At 62.6% G+C, this 27,015-nt stretch overlaps 2 protein-coding genes and 1 long non-coding RNA gene across 13 annotated transcripts in view; 2 read left to right on the forward strand and 1 right to left on the reverse strand.

Moving 5' to 3' along the window:
- Positions 1-2,729, forward strand: part of LETM1 (leucine zipper and EF-hand containing transmembrane protein 1) — a 33,158-nt gene extending 30,429 nt beyond the window's left edge. For 4 of the 8 annotated variants that reach the window (XM_081056666.1, XM_081056670.1, XM_081056672.1 and 1 more), the window contains 2 exons: positions 270-461; positions 553-2,729. In XM_081056666.1, the coding sequence (XP_080912792.1) occupies positions 270-419 (150 nt within the window). In that variant the 3' untranslated portion in view covers positions 420-461; positions 553-2,729. Of the gene's footprint in view, positions 1-269 lie in introns of all 8 variants that reach the window. The other 4 variants (XM_081056671.1, XM_081056669.1, XM_081056665.1 and 1 more) reach the window with 1 other exon arrangement.
- Positions 2,730-6,270: 3,541 nt separating this feature from the next.
- Positions 6,271-22,308, reverse strand: FGFR3 (fibroblast growth factor receptor 3). Of its 4 annotated transcripts, none has more exons than XM_081044103.1 (18): positions 22,112-22,308; positions 21,630-21,840; positions 15,694-15,963; positions 15,413-15,466; positions 13,527-13,696; positions 13,326-13,449; positions 13,058-13,248; positions 11,183-11,327; positions 10,523-10,713; positions 10,060-10,205; positions 9,519-9,640; positions 9,331-9,441; positions 9,065-9,255; positions 8,817-8,939; positions 8,670-8,740; positions 8,343-8,480; positions 8,014-8,119; positions 6,271-7,929 (listed from the first exon to the last, which is right to left on the reverse strand). In XM_081044103.1, the coding sequence occupies exons 2-18, from the start codon at positions 21,736-21,738 to the stop codon at positions 7,783-7,785; spliced, it is 2,409 nt and encodes an 802-aa protein (XP_080900229.1). In that variant the 5' UTR covers positions 21,739-21,840; positions 22,112-22,308; the 3' UTR covers positions 6,271-7,782. The 4 variants fall into 4 exon arrangements, with proteins under 4 accessions (XP_080900229.1, XP_080900228.1, XP_080900230.1 ...); XM_081044102.1 differs by having other exon boundaries at positions 10,060-10,208; positions 22,112-22,283; XM_081044104.1 differs by lacking the exon at positions 11,183-11,327 and adding an exon at positions 11,957-12,107 and having other exon boundaries at positions 6,272-7,929; positions 10,060-10,208; positions 22,112-22,306.
- Positions 22,309-24,439: 2,131 nt separating this feature from the next.
- Positions 24,440-26,166, forward strand: LOC308497373. Its single transcript, XR_013993317.1, has 3 exons — positions 24,440-24,610; positions 25,142-25,263; positions 25,996-26,166. It is a non-coding gene; the product is annotated as an uncharacterized lncRNA (long non-coding RNA).
- The last annotated feature ends 849 nt before the right edge of the window (positions 26,167-27,015 follow it).

Consider the following 27,015-nt stretch of genomic DNA (forward strand, 5'->3'; position numbering starts at 1 on the left):
GGGCCGCCACCGGCCCCCCAGGGATGTGGCTCGCAGCCTTGCTGTGCTGTCGGCCACCTCTGTCACAGTCCTTCCTGCAGCTCAGGCCCCTGGTAGCTTGGAACCTGGCCTGGGGCTTTGGGGCCTGTTGGCCCCCTGGGGTGGAGGGCAGTGAGGACCCCAGGGGGACCCCTGGCTGGACAGTGTAGCATGCGAGTTCCAGTGGCCGTCTCAGCCTGGTGGCCCAGGAGACCGGTCCTGAGTTCCTTGTCCCTTTCCTGTGTGTGTAGGTGATCGAGCTGGTGGACAAAGAAGACATACACATCTCCACCAGCCAGGTGGCCGAGATTGTGGCAACACTGGAGAAAGAGGAGAAGGTGGAGGAGAAGGAGAAGAAGGAGAAGGCCAAGGAGAAGGAGGCTGCCGAGGTGAAGGGTTAGCTGCCCGCCACTGCCTCCGGCCACCGCAGTGATTGCTCTGAGGTGATTCTTACTGACAGACCTAGTATTTTGTCTGCAATAAATCAGAAACTTCCGTAATCAAGTAATTTTTAATTTTCATCATTCCATGAAGATCCAATCAGTCTGGAAGGCCCGAGCCCCTCCAGGGAATGTGTCTGCGTTCGCACCGTGGCAGCCACAGCAGCCCCCTGGCTCACAGGTGGGCTCGGGCCCACGCCCTGCTGGTGCCCCAGGAGGAGAGGACCGGCCGCCTGGACGCCCAGCACGCCCCCCTCAGCCCTAGAGAAGACACTGAGTCTTGCCAGCACAGCTTCCTGAAGGCGTGTCAGTAGGAGCGGCCGTGCTCATTGCCTGTCCCATCAGTAACCACAGAGGAAACGTCTGTCAATGGCACCAAACCTCTGCAAAATCAGTGTGTCATGCACATTTCCTGATCTCTGTGTATCAGCTCTGTTGATTTCCCTTTGATGTTCACCTTTAAGCAGTTACCAGTAGTTTCACCTGCCAGTCTGCCTGATGGGCAGCAGTCGATGAGGGAAGCCGTCGCAGGTGAAGCACTTTATGTTTGAGTGATTCACTGTGCTGTTGTGGCTTTTAGAATGTTTCCTAATCTGGATTGTCCCCACTTCTTTGCCCTGTGGGTGGTTGGAGGGGCCCGGGACTGGCGTGTCCCTGTGCCCGCGACCCTTTCAGCCCGGCTCCTCCAGCACGAGCAGGCATCTGACTGTTGCCAGTGCTGTGGGCGGTGCCCCACGGGGCTTTCAGAAGCGTAGGCACCTGGCCGCCTGGGGCCTCTGCTCTGTCTGACCCACAAGAACATTCTTTCAGGAGATTCCAAACATAGGAATGGAAGACGTAGGAACAGAGGGGCCAGATTAGCCAGGACTCAGAAATGAGAGCTGCTGAATGACTTGAAACTTGCTTGGCTGTTGAGGAAGAAACTTGACAAAACAAGAATAGGATTTTGTGCTCTGAGGTTAAACCTCTGCTCAGTAACAGTTGGGTTGTTACTTGAGCAGTAACAACCTCTAGATGCTTCCAGGGTACTCACGAGCTGTCGCACATATTTCTGTGGCCAGATTTGCAGCTGTAGACAGCTTGCTTGTGAGCTCTGCCCTTGTGCCCGCAATGGTGGCCGTCCTTCTGGGGAGCGGTGCACTGGGCCCAATCGGGGTGCACGGTTCAGCCCTGCCCTCACCCTCGCTGTCTTTGCTGGGTGCCCTGCCTGCCCAACGTTGCTGTCACTGCAGTACGCCGCTGCCCTCCTGCTCTGGAATCGCCCTCCCGGTCATGTCACATGGGGACGCCACCAGCCCAGTGCTGCTGGGGCTTTGTGCATGCACATGGCACCAGCTGCCAGTGGGCACCTTCAGTGTTTGTGATGTGGGCAACTGTCTGCTATAGGCTCCCCCCTTCATTTATCTTCACTTTTACTGTCGCAGCTGAAGCTAGGGTCCAGGTGCAGGTGTGATAAGGGATGGGCCCAGAAATGAGGCTCGTGTGACAAGGTGTTTGACAGGCAGTTGTGCTTGGACCGCCCGTGCCATCAGGAGTGCCCTCTTTGTGACCGCCTGAAAATGAACCGGGAATCCTTAGCACATGTCCCCTCATGCGCTCCACCTATATGCCCAGTTTTTCAGTAGACATTCAGGAAATTGGCACAGGGCTTCCAGAGTCATTTTGGATGGAGTATGAAAATCCAGACTTTTAAAAATGAAGGCACCTTGTAATTTTTGAAGAATGACCTCCAGCCAGTAGTTCTCACAGTGGGGCCCTGGGGTGGCTCAGGTGGGGTGGCACCTCCTGGACCCTGTGCAGTGCGGCTGTGTCCACACGTCCTCCAAGGTCCGAGCCAGCTCCCCCGAGTCTCTCTGTCCTGGGTTTATATGTGTAACCACCTTTTTTAGAAATGTTTTTATTGAAATATCAAATTAATGTTCCTGTAACAGCTTAAAGTCAGATTTTTAAAGTGTGACACATCACAAGCCAAGGTGGAAAATGTCACAATTGTCTGAGGGTCTGCCTTTGTGACAGCGGTATGGCCCGGGGCCTGGGTCTGGCCTTGCAGCAGATGGGCTTGGTGAGTGGGCCATGGGTCTGGATGTGCTGCGTGAGGCCAGAGTCGGGGACCCTCACCTTCAGGAGGTCACGCCCTGGCCTCAGGAGTCCTCTTGTTCTGTGACACTGCCCTCCTCGTCCCCCGTCACACTGTACCCAGACTGATCCGTGTGCTGGTGACTAGACACCCAGTTTGATGTAAGGAGGTTTAATAAAGCGCTATGTTGATGACCTGTCGCCATGCAGTGAATTATTTGTCCAGGTGAGGTGGCCACTGCCTAACCAGGCTCCGGCCGGGGATCCCAGGGGAAGCCAGTCCCTGGGCGGGCAGTGCTAGGACCCTGGCCGAGGGATTGCCCAGGAGAGCGCAGGTCTGTTCCTGGAAAATGGCCCCTGGGGGCAGGGACAGTGCTGCCCACGGGCGGTGGCCTCTGGCCTGAGGGGGCCAGCCCACCTCTCCCCCAGCTCGCGTGCCTAGGCTCTGAAGGGGTGGCCTCCCTGCGGGAGAGCTGAGGCCTGGCTGGGAAGGTGGGCAGGGAAGCGTGGGATCCCAGCAGCAGGACAGGCACCAACTGGTGTCCCCATCCTCCCAGGCGCTCAATGGGCAGACCGCCCCACCCAGCCTAGCCCAGGATGTCCAGCCTGGCTCAGGTGGCCTCACCCCTGCGTTGGCACCGGGCTCCTCAGGCTGTCATGTGGGCTTTCGTTCTTGCTGAGTCCTGACACTGCCTGAGGGCTGCTCTCCCGTGTCCCATCTCTCTCTGAGACTGGCCTTGGTCACTGTCCCCCTCTCCCCACAGGTCTTGAGGGTGCAGGTGTGGCTTTAGCCCTTGCCTTCCCCTGCCTGGCCCCGGGACCTGAGGTGTCCACCCAACCTCACTGTGGTGTCCCCAGCAGGCACCCAGATCCTTTATGTGGACATACGTCCACTATGGGTCTGTCCTCAGGCCAGGCCCTGGGAGTTGGGGGCCGGGGACGGGTGCTGTGTGAGCCTGCATGCAGCTGGGGGTCTGCAGCAGACGCCCCAAGACGAGACCATGTGAATTCGCGTTCAGAAGGCCACATAAAGGCCCCAGGGCTCTGGGCAGGCTGATTCTGGTGGGGCAGGGTTCACCTGCCCGGTTGGGGGCTGAGGTCCAGGGCACACAGCAGCCAGCCTAAAGGGGCAGAACGAATATCGAAAGAGCCAAGAGCTGATTGTAAACCAAACCCAGGCACCTGCAGTGATGCTCAGAAGAGAAAAGCTAGTGTGCCCCGCACGTGGAGGTCATCACACCAATGTCCCACTGAAAACAGGTGAGTGAAAGAGTTAGGTACTACCCTGTCTTCTCAGGAGACAATTAGGCCGTCAGAAGCTCTCTATGGAGAATTACAGCTGACAGACGGCAGAAACGCTGGGCTCCACCCCCCTGCCCCGCAGCGCCCCTGGTGCCCTGGTCTGGGGGCGGGGCGCTGGGTGAGGGCGACTGGCTCGCGCCCAGGCACTGCCCCACCCCCAGCCCGGGCAGCTTCCCGCCCCAGACGCCCAGCCAGGAAAGTCTGGCCAGCCCCACAGGACACAGCTGTCCCCCTCAGAGCTACCAGCAGAGGGAGGAAGGGCAGGCGCTCTTCCAGACTAGACGCTAAGGAGAGGCAGCTAGATGGGGTCCCGATTTAAAACATCCGGCGACGGCTGTGGGGAGATGGAGGACGTTCCACTCGGGCGGGAAGCGCATGTTTCACGTGCGGTGACGCCGCCCTGAAGACCCTGGGGCCGAGACCTGGGCATTGGCGTCCGAGTGTATTCACACACCCAGCTGGGGACTGGACGAGGGAGCGGGGTAGGCGGGCGGCCGTCACAGGCTGGGAACAAGGAGGGACCAGGTGAGCCATCCCAGGCGGCGAAGGGACCGAGGAACACGACAGGCCTGGAGGTGGAGCCGGGCAGGCGGGGGCGGGGCCGCGGGAGGTGGAGCCGGGCAGGCGGGGGCGGGGCCGCGGGAGGAGGTGGAGCCGGGCGGGCGGGGGCGGGGCCGCGGGAGGAGGTGGAGCCGGGCGGGCGGGGGCGGGGCCGCGGGAGGTGGAGCCGGGCAGGCGGGGGGCGGGGCCGCGGGAGGAGGTGGAGCCGGGCGGGCGGGGGCGGGGCCGCGGGAGGAGGTGGAGCCGGGCGGGCGGGGGCGGGGCCTCGGGAGGAGGTGGAGCCGGGCAGGCGGGGGCGGGGCCTCGGGAGGAGGTGGAGCCGGGCAGGTGAGGGGCGGGGCCTCGGGAGGAGGTGGAGCCGGGCAGGTGAGGGGCGGGGAGGCTCGGAGGACCGAGCAGCTCAGGACTGTCTGTCCGACGCCCCAACCTGCCAGCCTGCGCCTCTCCGGATCGACCCGGCCAGCGCCCAGCCGACGTCTCCGTCCGGCGCCCGTAGAGGCCGCTTCCCCGTCCCCCCCGCCTCCAGCTGCCAGACCCCGCGGTGTTCCGAGTGCGCACGCACCTGGGGGCCCAGGCGGCGGGGCGGGCGACAGGGCGCAGCGAAGAGGCAGCCCGGCCGACGCTAGAGGGCGCCCCCGGCCCGCACTCCGCCTGCCCGCCACGCTGTCCCTCCAGGCTCGGGCCTTCGTTGGCCTCCCTCGCCCTGTCCCGCATTGTCGCCGCGTCCCCACAGCCCTAGCGGGCTGGATGGGGTGAGGGGCGAGAGCTTGGGGCACGGGGCGAAAGTGTTGCGCAGCACCTGCTACAGGCCCCAGAAACGCCCCACCCGAGGGAGTTTACTCCGCAAAAGGGGGGTTTCTCAGAAGCCAGCGTGGCCGGTTACCGGATGAGGTCCTCAAGTAGCTAGAGGTGAGGAAGGACAGGCGGCGAGGGGCCAGTGTGCAAGGCAGGGGTGGTCCGGGAGGGCCCGCCAGCCTGCGCGGCGCTGGGTTCGGGACCTGGGGAAATCCGCCTGGCGACCTGTCCCTGAATCCCGGTCTCCCCCCTTGGCCTGGGCACTGCGCCGCCTCCTGGAGGCCTCCCTCCGCACCACTGCCATGTGGCTGCCCTGCTGTCACCTCCTGCCCAGTTCGGCCTTCCCACTCCCTCAGGTTGTGAATTCTGGAGAAGGGGCCAGGTACGGTCACTGGGTCTTCAGTGCCCCAAGGTCGGCATGCAGCATCCGCCCAAAGTAACAGGAATGGGGGAGTGCAAGGGGCACTCTCCTGGAGTCTGGCTGAAGCAGGGTGCTAGGTGAAGGCCTTGCCGCCATGTGGCTCCCTGAGGGACCTACCTAGAAAGCTCCCCCTGCCCAGCTGACAGGGTCGGCAGACGCAAGGGCTGAGAGCGGGGAGCCTCAGAACCAGCTGGAGGTGTCTGGACATGCCCCCCGAGCCCTCCTGGACTCAACGAGCTGGGGGCAGCCAGGGGCTCAGCAGGCCCAGCCTTTCCTCCTCACTCTGCTCACAACCATACTGATCCCATTACCCCTTCCCACGGACACCAGGTTGTCGGCATTCCCTGCCCTTGGGGACCCCAGAGCCAGGCGATGAAGCCCATCGGTGACCCAGAGGCCAGTGTTGGGCCTCCATACAGCTGAACACATAGGACAGGCCCTACTGAGCCAGAGACCTGGGCTGGAAACCCTTGGAGTGACCGTGACCTAGGCAGCTAGTCCCAATCTAGGGGGACACCCGACATTTGCTGTTCTAGCAACAGCTGGTGACCCGTCCTTCGTCAGGGCAGGTTGAGAGAACGTGTCCCAGGTGGGCAGTGAGGCCACACAGCTGCTCAGGACCCCCGAAGGGCAGGAGACAAAGCAGGAGCAGCGACCTGAACTGAATCATTGTTTATTTCTGGGAAAGCACATCTGCCAGTTTGGGCCGACACTTCTGGTCCCCACAAGGCTGGGGCCCTGAGAACAGACCACCCCGAGCCACCACCAGGCCAGCTCGCTGACAAACAGGGAACAGCCCCCTGAACTCAGGGCGGTAACAGTACGAAAAACAACAAAACTGAATGGGTAGCTTTCCCTCCCGAGCTTTGAAAGGTAGCAGCCGGGTTATGAGAGTCTAGAAGCATTGCGTAAGAAGTGTTAAATCTACAGCAAATACATCTTGTAAAAACTCAATAAATTATATATATAGATATATATATATAAACTTGTAACATCTAAACCTGCGTGCAGGGCTGGCCCCCACTGGAAATGCCTCCCCGCCTGGAACACATGGCAATTAGAAGAACTTGTATGAAAATACCAGCTTGCTTTGAAGTCCAAAAAAATAAATCTAAAGAAAAATCCTAGAGAAACCTCGTTCCCCTGCAAAAGGCCCAAGGAAAGACAATATCCCCACTATCGTCACCTCACACTATTAATGACCCTTTGGGTAGGAGGGAACTGCTCAGGCCTTGGGGTGTGGGCTGGGTGAGCCCAGAGACGGGGTGCACACCCTCAGGGAACCCTTGGAACGAAGCACAAACCTTCTCAGCTGTTAATAAGTTAAGACTTAAATCGCTGCCATGCAGCAAGCTAAACACTACAGCTCTGGGGGGTGCAGACAGGGTCTGGGGATCCATAAATAGCTTTACAAATATACAAGTCCTGGTACAATTTTTAAAACAAAACTGTGGTGCTGGGAAAGCCCCTCCATCCTCTGCTAGTTTCTGCAGTTGTCTCAACAGTGAGTCCCACAGAGGACTGCCCCCCCCCACCCTTGGGGTCCTGTGCCTCCGTTGGCGCAGCCTCTCTTCTTCCATATAGATATTTATATATATGTATGTGTATATCATACACAGCATCTATTTATATAAATGTACACTCATCTCTGGAATAAACCTTTCAGATAGAAGTCAAAGGCTCCCGCCTTCAGGTACCCGTAATTAGTCTCTGAGGGGCAGGGTGGGAAGTGGGGTGGCCTGGCCTGGGGTTGGGGGATGCATGCTAACACTCAGCCCAGGTGCGAGGTGCTGCTGGGGAGAGAGGCACACCAGAGCCCAGCCTGCCCCCTAAGCTCCCTGTGGGGTGGCAGTGAGGGGCAAGGGAGCCTGGGAGGGGCCCACGGGAGGAGACCCCTTACATTCTCTATTCGGTCCCCCTGGTGCTGCTGGCACAGGTGGCCAGGAGGTCGTTGTACAGCAGGGCGGGCACCCCGGGGACCCCTGCACGGGGGCCTCGAGACTCACACGCACGTGCACACACACACACACACACGCACACACACACGAAGTTGTCCATCTGTCCATCCTTGCCAGGTCTCGGGCCTGGGCCGCTGGGCCCCAGTGGTCGACGGGGTGGGCTGGGGTCCACTCTCACATTAGGAGGGCTCGGCCTGCAGGTTGGCAGCCCTCACGTCTGCGGGCCCCCACTGTTGGGTGGGGCTGGGGGCAGGAGCTCATGGGCAAACACAGAGTCGTCTCCCGAGGAACTGGAGCTGGGGGTGTCCTGGCCGCCAGGCGAATACTGCTCAAAGGGCACTGACAGGTCCAGGTACTCCTGCAGGCGGGCGGGCGGTCAGTGGCCAGCACTGAGCCCACCCCAGCCCCAGCCCACAGGGGCGTGCAGGGGGCCCACACTCACGTCGGTGGACGTCACAGTGAGGATGCGATCCAGGTCCTCCACCAGCTGCTTGAAGGTGGGCCTCTGAGAGGGCACTGCATGCCAGCACTCCCGCATGATCATGTACCTGTGGGCGGCGGGGTAAGGCGGCTGTCCGCTGCCCGCCACCGCCAGCCCGTGCCAGGGTCCCCCACCTCAAGACCGGCCTCGTGGGCCGCTGGCCCCAACCCTGCCCAGGGTCAGAGACTGAAGTGGGATAATGAGCTAAGCCCTTGGGAGCGGAGGGGCCCGGCGGGAATCAGCACCATGGGTGGGCCCTGGGCGGGGTGGCCATGCATCTGCACACTCACAGGTCATGGGTGCAGTTGGCTGGCTTGTCCATGCGGTGGCCTTCCTTCAGCAGCTTGAAAAGCTCCTCCACAGGGATGCCAGGGTACGGTGAGCCCCCCAATGTGAAGATCTCCCAGAGCAGGACCCCAAAGGACCAGCTATAGGGACCACAGCGCCATTAGCAGCCCACCTGCCTCAGAGCCTCCCCTGTTCCTCCCCTATGCTAAGAGCCAGGCTTCAGCTGGGTCTCAGCTCCACTTCTGGAGCACCCCGGCCCAGTCCTCGAATGGCCCCGCCCCTGGCAGCTCCCCACGCCACCCCCACGCAAGACCTGTGGGGCCACGTACACATCGCTCTGGTGGGTGTAGACACGGTCAAACAAGGCCTCGGGCGCCATCCACTTCACAGGCAGCCGGCCCTGGGAAAAGGGAGGGGTGTGTTGGCGGCCGGGGCCCTCCAGGCCCGCAGCCCCCACCGCCCCGGGCCCAGCTCACGTTGGTGGTCTTCTTGTAGTAGTCTAGATTGTGCACGTCCCGGGCCAGGCCAAAGTCTGCGATCTTCATCACGTTGTCCTCGGTCACCAGCACATTGCGGGCTGCCAGGTCCCTGTGGATGCACTGGGAGACAGGCCCAGGGCTGAGCCGACCCCAACAGCCGCTCCCTCTGCCCCCTGCCGGGCCCCCTGCAGGCCGACACCCCTTTGGCCAGTGCCGGTGTGGCCCTCTCCTCCCACCCCACTCACCTTCTGCGAGGCCAGGTACTCCATGCCCCGGGCCACCTGGTAGGCACAGGACACCAGATCCTTGAAGGTGAGCTGCTCCTCGGGCAGCTTGCAGGTGTCAAAGGAGTAGTCCATGCCCGGGGGACGCCTGGCCCGCAGGTACTCCCGCAGGTTGCCCTTGGCTGCGTACTCCACCAGCACGTACAGGGGCCCTGCGGGCAAAGGTGCCTCAGAGGGGCCGCCGCCCCGCCCCTGCGCCCCCACACCTGGCTGGCCAAGGCGCCTACCACCCTGCGTGCAGGCGCCCAGCAGGTTGATGATGTTCTTGTGCTTCCCGATCATCTTCATCATCTCCATCTCTGACACCAGGTCCGAGAGGTCCTTGTCCGTGGCGTCGTCTGCGTGGAGGAGAGGGCGGGCGTATCACTCAGCAGCCAGGCCCAGCCCAGCTCCCAGTGCCACGCGCCTCCCTCACCTTTCAACATCTTCACAGCCACAGTGACAGGCTTGGTGGCCCGCTCCTTGTCAATGCCAATGGCCTCCGCCATGACCACCTGGCCGAAGCAGCCCTCCCCGAGAGGTTTTCCCAGGGTCAGCCTGGTGGCAGAAGCAGAGACAATGAGCATTCCTGCCACTGATAGCCCGCTCCCAGGCAGCCTTGGAGGCTCAGTGCCACCACCTCCAGGAAGCCCTCCACACTTGCCCCCTCAAGCCTGCTCATGAGGATGAAGGATGTTACCCCACTGGCCTCTGGCCTTCTGCCATGCCCTCCAGACAGAGCACTTTAGGGTGTCTCCTCACCCACTGCCCCCACCTCAGGAGCATTTGTCCAAGGCCCCGGCCTCACATCCCCAACAGTCAGTCACCTTGATTGCTACCTGACTCCCAACTGAATGCAGTCAGATCTGAGTGGTGGCCCCCCTTCTCCACCTCAGGACCCCACCCTGTATGCGGCCCTGCCCCCCAACAGGTCAGGGCCCTATCCCCGACACACCATGTCCCATCTCCACACTGACCGGGCCCGAGGCAGCTCCCACTTGGGGTCAGCAGGCAGCTCAAGCTCAGAGACGTTGGCCAGCGTGGGGCCCTCCCCTGAGGACAGCCGGGCAATTCGCACCAGGGGCGTGTTGGAGTTCATAGACGAGTTGGACTCCAAGGACACCTGCTTGGGTCAGCAGGGGCAGGTTGGTGCCACATAATGGGGGCTCGGGGCCGGGGGGAGTGCAGCCAGGGGATAGTGAGTGGAGGGCTGTGGGGGGGACTGAGTACTGGGCCTGGGAGGTGGGATCTGACCTCCAAAACTGGGCTCCATGTGGTGACCTTGACAGGGGGAGTCGGCCCACCCAGAGCACATGCGTGACCCAGGCAGGGTCCCTGAGCTCAGAGGCCTGGAAGGCTGGGTCATGGGCGGGGCGGGGGTCCAGGAGGCCGTGGGCGGGCGGACAGGCGGCTCGGAACCTGGTATCTACTTTCTGTTACCTGTCGCTTGAGCGGGAAGCGGGAGACCTTCTGCACCGTGGGCGAGCCCAGGCCCTTCTTGGGTGGGCTGCGCAGGCGGCAGAGTGTCACGGCGGCCACCACCAGGATGAACAGGAAGAAGCCCACTGCGTAGCTGAGCACGCCTGCGTACACGCTGCCAGCCTCACCGGCCTCCGCCAACTCCTCCTCAGCTGCAAACACAGGGCATTGGGGGCCTGGCCCAGGTGCACTGGAGCCCCCATGGGCCGCCTGGCCGGAGCTGCAGGCCGCAGGGGCGGGCAGGGGGCTCAGCGCCCTGGAGGGGTGCTGACACCTCAACGCCCCACGTGGTGATGGCCCTGCGCTCAGAAATGCCCGAGGCAGACCCAGGAGAGGAGCCCAGCAGAGCCAGCAGCACCCACGCCCGCCAGCCAGGGAGACTCCAAAGACCCCTGCACAGGCTGCTGTGAGCCCGGCTGGGAGGCAGGGGCTCAAGGGACACCCTTCTGGGCCACGACAGGGCCTCCCAGAGCAGGTCCAGGGCCTGGCATGAAGGGTCCGTAGAGCACGGCGGCCGTGGGCCTCAGGGTCCTGGCCCATGTCTGGCGGCTTTGGTGTGTCCCTAGCCAGCAACCCCAAGAGGACAGGTGCAGAGCAAGCAGCAGCAGCAGGAGCCAATACCTGGCAGCACCACCAGCCACGCAGAGTGATGGGAAAACCCGATAGAATTGCCCGCCAGACACGTGTACTCCCCCGCGTCCTCAAAGGTGACATTGTGCAGAGACAGAACCTCTAGCTCCTTGTCGGTGGTGTTAGCGCCCGCCGTCTACAAAGAGAGAACAGAGCACCATAGGCGAGCGCCAGCACCTCCCACGGGCACCAGAGCCAGAGTCCACACGCTGACGATCCAGCTAGGCTGCAAAGAAAACGCCGCCACCAACACCGCGACCGCCACGGCGGCTGCGGCTCCTCCGCCTCGTGCGTCCACACCGAGCCCGAAGCCAGTCCCTCCACCGGCGAGTCCTCTGTCCCAGGTGAGTGGCAGGCGTGCGGCCAGCAGCGTGCTGCACAGAGGCAGCATGCAGGGGTTACCGCCAACACTGAGGGCGGGCGGGCAGGCAGGCGACAGGAGACAGACAGGAAGTGAGCAGATAGCGGAGACGGGGGTGGGGGGGGAGGCGGGCAGATGCCACACGCAGGGCAAGGCCCCTGCTGGGCAGAGTGCCTTCTGGGGGTGGCACAGGGTGCAGGCAGGGTCAGCACAGGCCACAGGGCCCGAAGCGGGCAGTCACAGTGGATGCCAGAGGCGCCAGCATTGCAGAGGCGACCATGTACGGAGCGGAGCGCGAGCTGCAGGGTGGGGAACGAGCAGGATGGGGCGTGCAGGACGGCGCATGGCCAGGGCGTCGGAGCTGGAGCTCGGCGTGCCAGGCAGGCGTGGGACAGAGTTGTTACCTGCTTGGGGCCCGTGAACACGCAGCCAAAAGGCCTTCTCAGACACGCCTATGAAATTGGAGGCTCGACAGAGGTACTCGCCCCCGTCGCGCTCGGACACATTGGCCAGGCGGAGGCGCGCGTCGGCCTCCACACTCTCACTGATCCAGGACTGCGGGGACAAGAGACCCGGCTCAGGCGTGCCCGTGGCAGCCCTGCCGGGCACAGAATGGCTACACAGAAGTGGCCCCAGTCCAGACCCCGCCACGAGGGCGGCCCTAGATCCCAAGGCTCCAAGGTAGGAAGTGGGAGACCCCTGAGGAATGAATAGGGCCGTGCCAGCTAGGAAGGCTGCCTGGAGGAGGTGAGCAGGCACCTCACGGCAGTGGCCGGTGGCCCCACAGGACGCGCCTTGTCAGCATCCACCCTCCACAACCCAGAGTGTGGCCCTGGCAGGCACCCCAGAGAGGCCCTCCTGGGCTGGCGCTTGGCCCGCCCACCCGAGTCCTGGCTGGGCCTACTGTGACGTCACTGGCTGAGAGCACCCATGCGGCCCAGGGTGCAGAGACAGCACACAACATCAGGTCTGGCCTCCTGTTCCCCACCCCCGTCAGCCCGCCTTGTCTCTAAACAGATGTTTCTCTTTGGGCTGCAAGTGTTGCAACCGTCCCAACTTGGGTGGCCCCCACCCTGGGGCCGTGGGAACAAAGCTGAGGCTGTCCTGTCCTGAGGCAGAGGGAGGCTGGCAGGGTGGCAAGCCACTCCACACACGCCCACGACGCCAGAGCCGGCCAGCTCAAGGAGTGCGGCCCAGCCCCCCAGACCTAGAGGGTGCTGGGTGGGCTCAAGGGCCACCTGCCCAGCAGGGGCCCCTGAGTTTGGGCTCACCCCAGGGGGCTATCTGCAAGCCCTCCCCCCGGGCAGAGGCCAACCCTGAGAACAGACAGGTAAACTGAGGACTCACCGCAGGGCCTGGTGAGCGGAATGCCCCACTGCTTCCCCACAAGTCCAACCCCTGGCCCTGACCACCATCCCTTTAACCCAAAGGGCCTCCCTGCTGGGGACGCCCTCCCTGTCCCCACTCCTGCAGGAGCCCCTGGGCCAGCGGGGGGCGACGCCCACCTTGAGCACGGTGACATAGGGTGTGCCATCAGGCCCCACTTTGCTGCCGTTCACCTCCACGTGCTTGAGCCACTGGATGTGGGGCTGCGCGTCACTGTACACCTTGCAGTGGAATTCCACATCGCTGCCCAGCACCGCCGTCTGGTTGGCCGGCAGCCCCGCCTGCAGGATGGGCCGGTGCGGAGAGCGCTCTGGGGACAGATGGGGGTTTAGGGGCCGCCCCAGCGTTCCCCCTCCTGCCCACCCACCTGCACACCCTGGGCCTCACCCAGCACATCCAGGGTGTACGTCTGCTGGATGCTGCCAAACTTGTTCTCCACAACACACGTGTAGTTGCCGCGGTCAGAGGGCACCACGCTCTCCATGACCAGGCTCCACTGCTGGTGCCGCAGCTGCAGGGGACACTGGGTGAGCGGGCAGCACAAGGCCCCGCCAGAGCCCAGTGGCCCGGCACCCCCGGCAAGCCCACCTTGATGCCCCCGATGCGATGTTCACCCCGGAATTCCTTGCCATTCTTCAGCCAGGAGATGGATGGGGTGGGGTTGCCGGCAGCCGGGCAGCGGAAGCGAACGGTGTTGGCAGCTGGCACAGCCAGCAGCTTCTTGTCCATCCGCTCAGGCCGTGTCCAGTAAGGGGCCCCTGCAGGCAAGGGGCACGTGAAGGCCACTGCCCACGCCTCCAGCCTGTTTCCCCTCTGTAGGCAGTGTTGGCCTTTCAAGGGCCTCTGCCTGGGCTGGGCAAGGGTCCCAGAGCCTCGACACCACCTTCCACCGTGTCAAAGCCAGGCCACATGTCCCCTCTCCTTCCTGCCCACTTCCCGCAAGTGCCCACTCCAGCCAAGGGTCTAGGGTAGCACACACTGGCCCCGAGCCTTCAGGACAAAAAGTGTCTCCCAGGCGAGCACCCTACCCAACCAGGGGGAGACCCAGCTGGCAGAGGGGCCGGGTCAGCCCAGGTTACAAAGCCCAGTTGGATGGACGAGCAGGGCCAGGCGCCCTCTAGAATCTGCGAGACCCTGAGCTACCCTCTGCATCACTCCAGAGCCTGATGGCCAGTGGGTGGGGACAGGCTGACATGGTGGTGACAGGACAGCCAGGAGGCTCCGCCCTCCCATCCAGGTTTCAGGCTGCCCCACCCCCACCTTCAGAGTCCAACTGGTTTTTCTCCTTCTCCGGGCTTGGGTGGGGGCTGTGTTCCTGCTGTGAGAAGGCTGGGCAGGCGTCCCCCAGGAGGGAGGCAGCCCTCTCCGGGGGTCACTGTCCATGAAGCCACCTCACAGAGGAGGGCGCTGAGCCCCAGATGGGGAGCAGTGTGAACATACACTGACAAGAGGCGCCTCTCAGGCCTCCAGGGTCCAGGACAGAGACCCAGGGCACCTAGGGCCCAGCGGAGTGTGGGAAGGGCTATTCCCTGGGACTGAGAGCCTGCAATGCCTCATGCCCTGTCCCGGAGCCCACACAGACACCGCCTGAGAGGGCCTGGCTGGGCAGGGGCACCAAGAGTGTGGTTGGCAGAGGGGGTGGAAGGAGGCAACCAGGCAGGGGGTAGGGTTATGAACTTCCTAGCAGCCAAAGGGAGGACGCATGCTCCTCTCACAGGAGCCTTTCCTGCCTCCATCATGGAGCCTATCCCCCAGGCGGAGGGCACATAAGCAGGACACCTGGCTCTCCCAAGACCCGCTCTACCCCGACACCCCCTCCTGGTTTTCACTCCCCTCTAGCTTCCTGGCTGGTTCCTGCTCACATCCTCGATGGCTAGACCACACACTGAGTGTGGTCCCCCCAGCTTCTGTGCACAAGGGCCCCTTGCCCCTCATCACTTGGCACCAAACTCTGCTCCTCCAAAACCAGATAGATACCCCATCTTCCCTAACCGGCCCTTCCACACCTGGGCAAAGTCCACCTGCCACTGTCCCAGGCCAAAATAACTGGGTGCTGCCACCCCAACAGCCTGCCACCGGGAACATTGGTGGCGCCATTTATAATAAATGTGCCCAAAACCTGGTGTCCCTGACGTCCCATAGCCACCCTCCTCTACTACCTGAGCTGTCTCAGTCCCCTCCCACTGCCCCAAAGCCCCAGTCCACTGGCCCAGCAGCCAGACCTGAGCCCCCTGCCCAGGAGTACTCACACCTGGATGGACGCCCCACCCACAGGCCTCCCAGCCTGGCCACATGGGCTCCTGCCATCCCACACTGAGGGGGTCCCACACTTGTGACCAAAGGAGGTGGACCCCAGGCCTGTCTTTCACCTGCCTGATGAGCAGGAGGCCCCATACCTGGGGAGGGCGGGGCTTGTCAGGTGGGAAGCAGGTCCCCAGCCCCTGCCGCCCCGTGAGCCGGGAGCCTGGTCTCACCTGTATCTTCTGCCTCGTCTTCCCCATCTTCGTCATCTCCCGAGGACGGGGCATCTGCCATGAGACGAGAAGGGACATGGAGGACTGAGCGTGCACCCAGCACCCACACCAGGGGCCTGCTGCCCCTCACCTGCGAGGTCTGTCTGGTCTGTGCCTGCCTCGCCCAGGAGGGCCCAGGGAGCCTTGTGCTGAAGACCGTCACCAGGGGTGCCCTCATCTCTACATAACCACTGAGACCCTTGGCTGCTCAGGGAGCTCAGAGGACACTGGCAGGTACTCACCTGTCACACGTACACTGAAATGGCACAGAACACGCTGCGTGAGCCGCTGCCGGCAGCTGTAGGCCCCAGCGTCCTCATGGGAGGCATTTAGCACCTGTAGCCGCTGGAGGCCCACCAGGATGCGGTCCGAGGCCACCAGCCCTGCACCGTCCTTAACCCAGACGGTGGGCCCCGTGGTACTCCCTGCAGGCGCGTGGCAGCTCAACTCCACGGTGTCCCCACTGCCAAAGACCAGCTGCTCCTGCTGGCCAGGCTCAGGTTCCAGGACCTCTGTGGGCGAGATGGGTGACCGTGAGGCAGGGGCCCCCAACCCAAGAACACTGGGTGTTCAATAGCCCTGGGAGGCAGCCTACTTTGCAGACGCACTGATGGAGCTGCAACGTCTGGGGCCTGGGGCCTGGGGCGCGGAGATCTGGGCAGGGCCCAGCGTGATGTTGGATGAGGGAAGGACCTACACCTAAAGCCTGTGCTCCTGCAAAGGGCTGGGGGTGTCAGTTTCAGCCTTGCCCTCCACCCTGTCCCTCCCAAGTACAGTGCTGCCATTTCAGCACTTTGATACATAACAGACAGACAGACAGGTGTGGCTGCACACCAATGAAACTTTACGGACACTGAAAGTTCAATCTCAAGTGTCATGAAGTATTATTCTTCCTTTGATTTTCTGCAACCATTTAGAAATGTAAAACTCACTACGCATTTGGGGTTAAGGGCCTGGAACACTCATTTTTCAGATGAAGACACAGGATGGGCAGAGAAGCCTGGCCCACCTCGCCCTACAGGTGCTGAGAGGTTGGGGTGGATGGTTCCTGCCAAGGGTACACATCCACCAGTGACCCCCAGGGACCCCTGCCCTGCCACTGGCTGCCCAGCTTCCAAGGGGCCAACAAGGCCTGAGACCCCGAAGCACACCATTGGTGGGGCTGACCACCACTCCCAGTCCTCCCTGCCAGGGCTAAACAATGCCCAACGCAGGCGGGCAGCCCGGGCTTAGGGCCCGGGACAGGGGTGGGTGGCCCGCTGCTCAGGCCTCCTTCCCCAGACCCAGCTGGGTCGGCTGTCCTGTTAGTTGTCATTCTGCTGATGCATGGCCTAGATTTGAGGGCTCAGCTGCCCACTCTGGCCACACCAGTCCCTAGCTCCCTGGACAGGCCCAGCTCTGCCCACCCACCTCAGACAGCCCGGGAGCCCCATGCCCACCAGAAGGTCTCTGAGTATCCAGGCTTTGCATCCCTAGGGACCCCACAGCCTGGGGGCAACCGGCCTGACCTCCAGCCCCCCAGTCCTGGCAACCACGTCCTGTGGGGACCACCCACTGTTGGAAGCCGTCTGAGGCCCCCCAGAAGGCTGAGAACAGGCATGTGGAAGCCTGAGCCCCAGGCCGCAGCCCAAGGGCAACAGCCATTGGTTCCGGCCTGGTCTGGTCTGGACTGGGCAGCAGCAAGTCAAGCCATCTGCATAAGTATCTGTTTCAACCTCGTCCAGCAGGGGGTTGTGGGGACACAGAGCAGCCCCCAGGCCAGCCAGGCCTGGCAGCAACCTGCCAGGGTGGGAGTGGAGGCCCACCAGACCTGCCCACCACCCTGCCCTGCTAGGTGCCTACAGAGGCCAGGGACCCCCAGACCGGGGCAGACACCAGCAGCAGAGTCTCCCCCACTCCCGACCCCATCCACCAGGCCCCCCTGAGCCACAGGGAGCCCTGAGGAGACCCAGCAGCAGCTGAGTGGATGGTGTCAGGCAGGGAACGTGGAGGCAGCACAAGGGGGTGCTATGACGGCCAGGGTCTGGCTCTACCTAGGGAGCAGTGGGGCCCTCCGTCTCACCCCCAAAGTGGCCCCAGGAAGGAGTCTTCCTTGATCAACAAAGGGGGGTTGCCCAAACCCAGACAGGCACTGTAGCCCATACACATCAGAGGACAAAAGTGCTGCATGCCACAGCAGGTATACAAGTGGGCACAAGCAGAATGTCTGCACCCACCTTTGCACTCACCCCCCACATGGGGCTGAGCTTGACCAGAGGGCCACAGGCCGAGGGCAGCCTGAGTCCCAGGGTTCTGCATCCTGGAGGGGCTGAGCTGGGCCTGCGGGCACATCTCCCAGTCATAGAGTCCTCCTGACTCTACTACTCCCTGGCCCCACGACTGTTTGCACCATTGAGGCACAGGGTAAAAACCCCACCAGCAGACCAGGACACCACCACAAACAAAATGCTGGAGTATGTGACAATGAGGGCATGAAACCCTCCCTGCTCTGATGGCCACCAGGCCTCGGCCAGAGCCAGCCTGCTCAGAAGGGCTTGCTCTCAGTTTGGGGTCACTACAACTGAGGCCCCCCAAGGCATGCGGGGTGACCAGGTCAGGCAACAACCCATCAGGAAGGCCTTGGGGGTGACCCCAGAGAACAAGCATCAAATTCAGACCTGTCCGAAAGGAGTCCACTGGAGCTGGCAGCTCAAGGGCTGTGGGTTTTCGGGTGGGATGAGGAACAAAGCTTCTGGTTCTGGAGTGCAGGAAGCTCCCTGCTGCTCTTGGGAGTATGGGACCTATTGCCAGGTACATGGTTTAAAATAGCTCAAGGGAGGAGGTGCCCCTCCCAGAAACTTTTCTTGTGAAAAGTTTTCAGAAGAAACGATTCCCAACAAAGTTAGAAAACAAGGGGGGGATGTGCTGTCTGGGCGGGCTCATGAAGGCTTACAAAGTGATCCAGCCTAATCCTCCCAACAGCCCTTCCATTAGCAGTCCTCTTGGACAGGTGAGAAACCAAGGCTCCAGAAGGGCCCCCAGAGCCCCCGGCCCCCTCGCAGCCAGGAGAGGCCCACTCACGGCTCCACTTGTGCATCACTCAGGCCTGAGTGACCGCGCGTGCCTGGGCAGACTCTGGTGCCACCTCAAACGACCCCTTTTCCTCTCCTAGGTTCAACTGTAAAATGGGGTGTTCAAGGCCCCAGATGGGGCCTGTGCACGGAAAAGGGGCCACATGTGAAAGCTGACAAGCTCAGGTGAGACCTGCATGGGGGCCTCACAAACCCAGAGATCAAAGCAACCACACAGGGTGGTCTGAACATAAAAATCTCTAACCTTCTAGAAGTGGGTCATGGCAGGTAGTATGGTCCTAGGCCTGCAGCTTCCTTGACAAAGGTCAGTCTTTACCTCTAAAATTATCTATTGTCTTGTGCATCTAAGATAACATACCTTGAAACGTCAGAGTAATTTCCTTTTCCAGACCCCACAGGGCACAACCTCCCACCAGAACAGACCACAGAACCCCTCCTGGTTGCCTTGTCCCCTGAATACCATCTCCATGTGCTGTAAATGTTATTACCTATCCTGTACCCGCCGATGTGAAAGAAGTCTGTGTCTCTGTTTTACTTCTTATCCAATCCCAGAGAGTTCCCTCCTTTGCTTCCCCCACTCCCCTAACCTCCGACCAATGGATTCCATGTCACCCCCTTACGTCTCCTTCTTTGATTCTAATGTATAAAATAAGCTGCAAAACTGCCGTTCTCGGGAGTATTTTCTCAATTGGTTGAGATTCTGCTTCCCGGCAATTGTCAGTTTGCCTCAAATAAACTTTTCTAAGGCTCTTTCTTAGGCTGGTGGTTCTTTCGTGGATAGGCCCCAAGTGGAACCTGAGGCCCTGGGGGAGGGGGCGCTCATGGGCTCAGTGCAGGGGCTCAGAGGCCACAAGTCCAGCCGGGGGCTCAGCCCAGGTTAATGAACCACCCAGACGCCCTAGAGGCTCAAAGTCCAGCTCTGTGGAGGAGGTAGTGGGAGAGGTTGCAGCCAATGCCTTCTGGGAAATGGTGAAATAGTGCACGGAAGAGACCCCTTCAGGCTGCGCGGGTGGGTGGGTGGGTGGGGGCAGCGTCCTGCTGCTCCCTTCCAGGTAGGAGACCCTGCCCAGACGTTACCAACAACATGCCTTCGTGTGGAGATGGACCCTGCCTTGGTAGGGCCTGAGGTGACCAGGGCAGTCCAAGGCTGACACCTTTCCCACCCCGTCCTTGACCCTGGCCAGCTCTGGCTCTATAATTTATGATCCTGGGAAAGCGCCAGCCAGGCCGGACCTCTGGAAATTTCATGAGGCCTTTGTATTTTTACTGTCCGGCCCATCTCTTTAAGGAACTGGATTAAGTTTGTTGACCTATCAACTCACTACCTGTTTCACCACCTTTACTGCGGACACGGAAGTGCGGGGGGCGCCCAGGCTGTGGCCAAGGGAGAAGGCGCCGAGCCCCCTCCCGCATCCTTGGAGGTTCTTCCTATCGCTCTACCCACGCCCGCACCCGGTGGGGGCACCACAGGCTCTGCGTCCCAGGACCTGGCCTCGCAGTCACCGCCAGTTCCGGGAAGGGGGGTGGATGGAGGAGGCCACTACCCCCGCGCGCAGCAGGGGGCCCGGGAGACGGTCTGGAGCCCCGCCCGCTGCCCCCTCCCCCGGAGCTAGTTGACATTCCCTGGGCGTAGAGAGTAATATCTTTATCTGAATGCGAATGCTAATGCGGGGCTCCCCCCGCGGCCGCCTATTCGGCGCCCCTGGAAGCGGGGGCCGCCCGAGCAGGCGTAAAAGCGCGCGCTGACCTCCCGACGGCCTCTGTCACGCCGCTGAATGACACGCACATTCAAGCGCTGGGCCCACTTTCATTCATAAAAAAATGACATTGTTCCGGGAGGCTGCAGCCGCTGCCGGAGAGAGGGGCGCGGGGAAGGGGGGGCCGCAGGGAGGGGCGGGCCGCCATCTGCCTGGGTCCTGCCGGCGGCCGCCGCCTCGTTGGCACCGCGCGCCCGCAGCCGCTGCGCTCACACCTCCCCGCGAGGCTGCCGCGGCGCCCGCCGTCAATACGCGTCTATGGCCACGCCGAGGTACAAAGGAGCGGCTGTTCGGGTCCGCCCGGGTGGGGCGTGAGCTCACCGGGCTAAGGCCTCCCTCCGCGCGGCCGCCGCGCTGGGGGCAGGGTGCGCGCAGCCCACTCGCCCGCGCCCAGGAGTTGGCTGTCCCCAAGGGGCGGGCTCCCGGTGGCCGGCCGCCGGGAGCCTGGCAGCGCGCGTTAGGCGCGGCGGTACCGGGAGCGCCCGGTCGGTCTCCGCCGAGCGCGAGCGCTACACCTCCAGGGCCGCGGCGCGTGTGCGGGGCGGGGCCTGGAGCAAAGATGCGCTCCGCCCCTCGGCTGCCCTAGCTCAGCGGGCGGAGCCCTCCTCGAGACCCTCGACGTCCCGCCGGACCTTGACCACCAGCCGGGGTCCGCGGCTCCACGTCCCTCGGACGTCCGCCCCCTCACCTCCTGGCGTCCCCCCTGGCGTTCGGCGCGCACTCGTGGGGGAGAACACACCTTCATCCAGAGGGCATGCGGAGGGTGGGAGTACGGAGGCACTAGAAGGTATTGCCTTGTCATGCAGGCTACTGGGTGGCAAGGGCCGGGCCGCGGGCTGACGCACTCCCATACCCTCCCTCCAAAGTCCTGCCCCTCGCTTTGGCCGAAGCTAGCCATGAACTGGGGCCCTAGAGGGGTTGGGGGAACAGCACCAACAATAGAAACTTTCCGTCACTGCAAAACCCGCAGAACAACAATAGGAATCGTGGAGACGCAGCCCCCACGCCCTCCCGATGGCGCCTGGGGGCAGACTGCGCCCACTAGGGAAGAGCGGGGGCGGGGGCTGAGGACGCCACCTCGTGCCCAGTTCCCTGCCTCAGCCTCGCACTTGGGTGGTAGCCCTGCGGCTCCAGGCGCCCCACAAACTGCCGCGCCAGCTCTGGCCACGATCCCCGGGGAGGAAGGGCGGCAGAAACCCGGACGCAGGCCTCCCGGTGCCAGCCCGGTACGCGCCTTCGGACCCACTCAGATCCGCGGCCCCCACCACCCAGGCGCTCGTTCCCGGGCCGCGATGCCTCTGCCAGCCGGGCCCCCGGCCCCTCTCCTGTGCCCGTCGGATCCTTCCTTACCTGCCGCTCTCCGCACGACGCGCTGAACCGCACCCTGGGGACCCGAGGCAGAGCAGGTCACAACCGCCACGGCCACGCAGAACACGAGCACGCAAGCCGGGGCGACCATCGCGGGGGCAGGGGCGACGGCTTTCTCAGGCGGAGCGCGTGGGCATGCTGCCCCCCATGGCCCGGCTCTGGCACCGGCGGGAGGAGGGCGCCGCTCGGGAGTCTGCGGGAGGAGGCAGGCAGCTCGTTACCCTGGCCGCCTGGCGCCGGCCGCCTCCTCCCGCCGCGGTCCCTCCCTCCCCCCCCCTTCCCTCCCTGGCTGCTGCAGAGCCCTCCCAGGGCGGCGGCGGCCGCAAACTTTCCAGAGCGGGAAGCCCGCGCCGCGGCCGGGCCTCGCCATGGAGACTGCTCGGGATCCCGGCCGGCCGGGCGCTCCGGCCCCGCCGCGCGCCCACCTCGACCCCACCGCGCCTGCCCGGCCCCCGCGCGCCGACCTGGCGGCTGCCGGCGCCCCACTCGCTGCGCGGGGCCCTTGCTTCGGCTCGCTGCTTGCCGGCCCAGCGCCCGCGGCCCGTCGCTTCTGCCGTCGGTTCGCCGGTGCGTCCGTGCGCCGGGCCGAGAAGGACCGCGCGGCGCCAGATGCCCGCGCCGCCGCCGCCGCCACCGCGTACTGAGCCTAGGCGGCCCGGCGCGCGGCAGCCAGTGGGGGCCGGCCCGCGCGCGCCCCGCCTCCGGCCCCGCCCCGGCCCCGCCCGCCCCGGCGCGTTCCGGAGCGGAGACACGCCCCTCCCCTGGGGCGGTCCGGAGGCGGGGCCGCGGCTCGCCTCGTCCCCGCCCGCTGAGGGGATTAGAGGGGGCGGGGCCGGGCGGGGCCGGGCGGGGGCGCCGGGCGGTCTCCGAGGGCGTGGGAGCCGGGGCTGGAAGGGTGAGGTCCGGGTTCGCACCGCTCGGCGCCTCTGCTCAGCGCGCAGTCCGGTTACCACCCGGCCGCAGATTGGGGGCTCAGTGTGGTCTCGGTGGGTGAAGTATGTCTGAGAGGCTTCACCTAGAAGGTGCTGCCCAGGCTGAACCCAGAGATGTGAGCAGCCGGTCTTCAGGTGCAGGAGCGCCGGACTGTGCCGGGGCTGGTGCTGTGAGCAAAAGCCTAAGGGTGAAGGGCAGCTCTGCCTGTCTGCTTGGGGCCAGAATGCAAGAGGATGGCACCCCAGAAGCTGTGGGCTCACTGCTGCATTTATTAAGCACCTGTGGCACATGTAGCTAAGCTGCCTGAGTTCCCTGCCAGAGGGCGTCATTATCCTGCATCCCTTGGTGACATAAGTTTGGAGATTGGGTGTTTGACGGGCATCAGAATGGAGAGCAAGGGCTAGGGGCCCCAGGTGGGGGGCCAACTCTAGAGCTCTGAGGAAGGATCACGAGGGGAGCTGGTGGCAAAGTCTGAGCTGGCCTGAGGTGTGCCAGGTCCCGGGGCACTGCAGGGTGGTGCAGAGCTGAGCTAGGGAGGACCCCATGTGACTATAGATTCTGAGCGCAACTTCACAAGGGGGCTCTTCTTCCACTTTCAGGCAAGCCCAGGAGTGTTGAGGCCCTCCAGGAGCGAAAGAGGCGAGAGGGTATCACCTGGGCATGGCTCAGAGGCTCCAGCCAAGTGCCTCTGGCCCCCCTGGCTGTGGCTTCTAGAACTCGGTTTGCTCACCGGGCAAATGGGCAATAAACGCCCCTCTGATTGGCTGCTGGGGCCACCCACATCTCAGGTGCTACCTCTGCTGCCAGAGAGGCCTCGGAGGCCAGACTTCAGAGCCTGAGAAGGGCCCCACCCCCAGGAAGCCCTCACACCCACCCCTCTGTTCCCACCTGGCAGATCAACCCCTCTCTGCCACAGGCTGCCATCACTGCCTGCTCTGGTCATGACCATGTACCCCAGACGGGGCGGGGCCCACTGAGCTGTAAGTGGGCTGTCCAGACCCCTCCAATGCATAGTCCCAGGACACCCACATTTAGGTCCTCCTCTAGGATATACCGTCTTCCGGGGCCACAGTGACACATTCTGCTCTAATCTATTACACAGGTCACTTAATCAGTTACTTAGTATACCAGGATGGATGTGGACTGCTGGTCCCCTTGGTCCCCTTCCTCGGGGTGGGGGGGCTGGATTGGGCTTGATCCCCCACACACCCATTGTTTTGTGGAAAGAGCTGGCAGGTGAAGCAGGAGTCAGCCTGGGTGGGATAAGCAGGAGGGGCCAGCTGTCAGCACCTGAGGCCTGGCCTTCCAAGGCTCTTCTGAGGTTCAGGAAGAGCTCTGCATTGTCTCTGGCACGGCCCTTCCCAGGATGGCGCCCGCAGCCCCTCCCTGGCCCCCTGAAGTGTGTCCTGCATCCACCGGTCTCTGAGAGGTGAACAGCCATCTCTCTGTAGCTTTCTGATTTCTGCCCCCAGGGCTGTGAACTTCTCAGAAGTGCCTGTGGTGGGGTGTTGGCCTGTGTGAGCTGTTCTCTGTGCCTCCCCCCGCCCTGTTTCTTCTCCCACCCATCCCAGCCCCACCCACAAGCCCCACGCAGTATCTTAGGCCCTCTTGCTCTCCAGCTTCTATGTGGCTTTCGCCAATGGGCATGCCCAGTAGCAGCAGAGGGAGGCAGGGGATGGGCACCTCCACTTTTGCCCCTATCCCCGTCTCTCGGGCCTTCAGGGGTGGTGAGCCCCCTCTTCCTCCTGTAATAGGCCTGGATTGACCCTCAGTACTTCACACCCTGTATTAATTTCCCAGACGGCTGTGACAGATTACCACTAACTGAATGGCTGAAATTTCCTCTCACAGTCGCGGAAGCAGAAGTCAGATCCAGGTGTCCAGCACTGGGCTCCCTCTGGAGGTTCCTTCCTGCCTCTTCCAGTCTCGGGGGGCTCCAGGCATCCCTGGGCTTCTGGCTGCATTGCTCCAGCCTCTGCCTCCATCTTCACATGGCCACCTAGCACTTATAAGGACACCTGTCATCAGAGGTGGGTCCCACCCAGATGCTCCAAGATGATCCCCTCATCACAAGAGCTTCCCGTAACGACCCCTTGCAAAGACCCTTTTCCCAAATAAGGTCTCACTGTGAGGTTCCGGGGGCAGTCTGAGGACCGCTCCTTTGGAGGCCCCCATTCTGCTCACCACACACCTCATACTGGCTGGTCCCTTTGGTGTTCCTGCCCACAAACGAAGTGGTCCCTGCATTCGGCCTCTCCAGTGGCCCTGTGGTGGCATTTAGGTTAAAGGTCAGGAGTATTTTTGTGGCTCTGGGCTGAGTTGGCCAAATTGCTTCTCAAGGGTCCAGGCACGGCCCCCTGCCAGCATGCCAAGGGAGTCGCTACCCGCTTGTCCCCCTGGCCCCCCGGAGGGGGCACTATTTGAAGTGTTGCTGTTATTATCATTGACAAAATAAAGTTATTATTCCCGGGTTCACATGCTGCCTGGAGCGTGGCATGCTTCACAGGCCTTCCCGTGACATGGGGGCAGGCCCCTTGTTCACAGTGCCTTCTTCGCCACAGGTCCAAGATTTTGTCAACTCTCCTTAAATGAGCCATGAGTAGCCACTATTTCATCACAGCCTCCTTGACGGAGCATTTCCCCCAGGACCCTTTGCGGTATCGTCTGGCACCTCCCCACTGAGGTAGGTGAGCAAGGTACGAGAGTGGAGAGAGCCCGCTGAGGGTGCGTGGTGGCGCAGGGGTCTGAGGGGCGGCCAGCCCGCTGCAGAGGACCCCCACACTTCTAGACCCCTCAGTGTTCACAAGTCCCTGCCCACTCCCCCATACGCCCGCCCCGTCTCCCTGAGGTCCACACCCACAGGACCTCCTGAGTGAAGGTGAGTGTGGGAAGCCAAGGGCAAGGTGAGAGTCAGGGGGCTGAGGGCAGCCCAGCGCAGCACAGCCTGGTCGGTGACTCAGAGCCAGTCGGCCCGGCTTGCTGGGACCTGTGCTGGAGCTCCAAGAGGGCTGCCGGGGGAGGGCAACCCGGATGCAGTGTGCCTTGGGTGCAGCAGGCCCTGTGTTTACCCCTCCTTGCCTCTCCCTGCCAGGCCTGGGCTGAGACTGGGGACATGGCAGTGAGGTGCCCTCAACCTCGGGGTCTTTCCTACTGTGGACTTAATCCACATCCTGCCTGCTATCCACAGAGCTCCTGGCAGGCAGTGGCTGCCACAGTGCCCAATAGGTGCCCGTCAGGGCTAGTGCCAGGGTAGGGGAGCCCCCTGATCAGCTCCCCTCCAGACGACTGCCTGGCCCACAGAGAGCGCTGCTGGTGGGAGCTTCTCTCTGCCTTGCCCCACGGCCAAGAGAAGGGATGGGAACACTGATGCCCCAAGGGAACTTCTAGTCCCCTTTTCCCTGTCCATCTCTTTCAGGAGGCTCTTGGGACCCCCGGGGGGCTGCTCGATCTCCCCCTGGAGCTCACCATCTGCAACACACATCCCTACCTTCCAGGAACACTGCAGCCCCTGCGTACTGGCAGGGCACAGGGCTGGGGTCCCAGGACCAGGGCAGGCCACCACAGGATGGAGGACAGGGGCCTCTTGATGATGGGCTGAGCTGGGCTGGGCTGATCCCCAGCCCCCAAAGAAAAAACAGCAAATTTGAGAGAGGCTGTGGCTATTGTGGATTGTGGATAATTTCTGCCTTTTCAAATGTATTCTTGGAAAATTTGAAGAGGATTAAAATAAAAAGCACAATTGATATGCTCATTATAACAGAAATGGAATTTTAAAGAACAAAGACAAGAGAAAATATTCCAAAATCCATTGGCCACCACTAGCTACTGTCACAATCCTTAATTTTAGCTCTGAGCTTCCTGGCAGGCTGAGCAAAAAGGGCAACACCATGAATCATGTGCTGTTTAGAGGCTGTCCTCTTAGATGTGCTGTGACAGCCCCAGTCCAAACAATCTAGCCTTTTTGCCCTTTGGTTCACTCAGACCGCTAGACCTCAAATCCTGACTTTAGGTTTGGAAAATGTGGTTGCTCCCAGATGAGCAAAAAAAGGAGACCAGGGCTGTCTGTAGACACAGGAGAGTGGTAGCAGGCGTGGGGGAAGGGAGATGAAGGCTCAGGCTTCCCCTGGGCTCCAACCCAGGCTGGGGGTGTGGGGCCCCCAGCTCCCGCCAGAGCCTGGCACAGCGGGCTGCCCTGGGGGGGGGCGGGGGAGTCAGGCTGGGGAAGGCCCTGGGGGCAGGCCCAGAAGGAGGGCAGTGTGGAGATGGCCAGAGCTGGCCAGGGAGGGGTTAAGGCCGCCGCAGCTCCAGGGCTGGGCTGGCGGGGCCAGGCCGGTAGCCGCTGAGCAGCTCAGAAATCTATTTTCCTAAGCACTTGGCATTTGTCTGAAACCTCAAGTGTATTTTCCCTAAGTTTTATTTTTTCTTTGACCCCAAA

This window comes from Rhinolophus hipposideros (genome assembly GCF_964194185.1).
Source record: "Rhinolophus hipposideros genome assembly, chromosome: 1".
In the NCBI taxonomy this organism is placed as follows: domain Eukaryota; kingdom Metazoa; phylum Chordata; class Mammalia; order Chiroptera; family Rhinolophidae; genus Rhinolophus; species Rhinolophus hipposideros.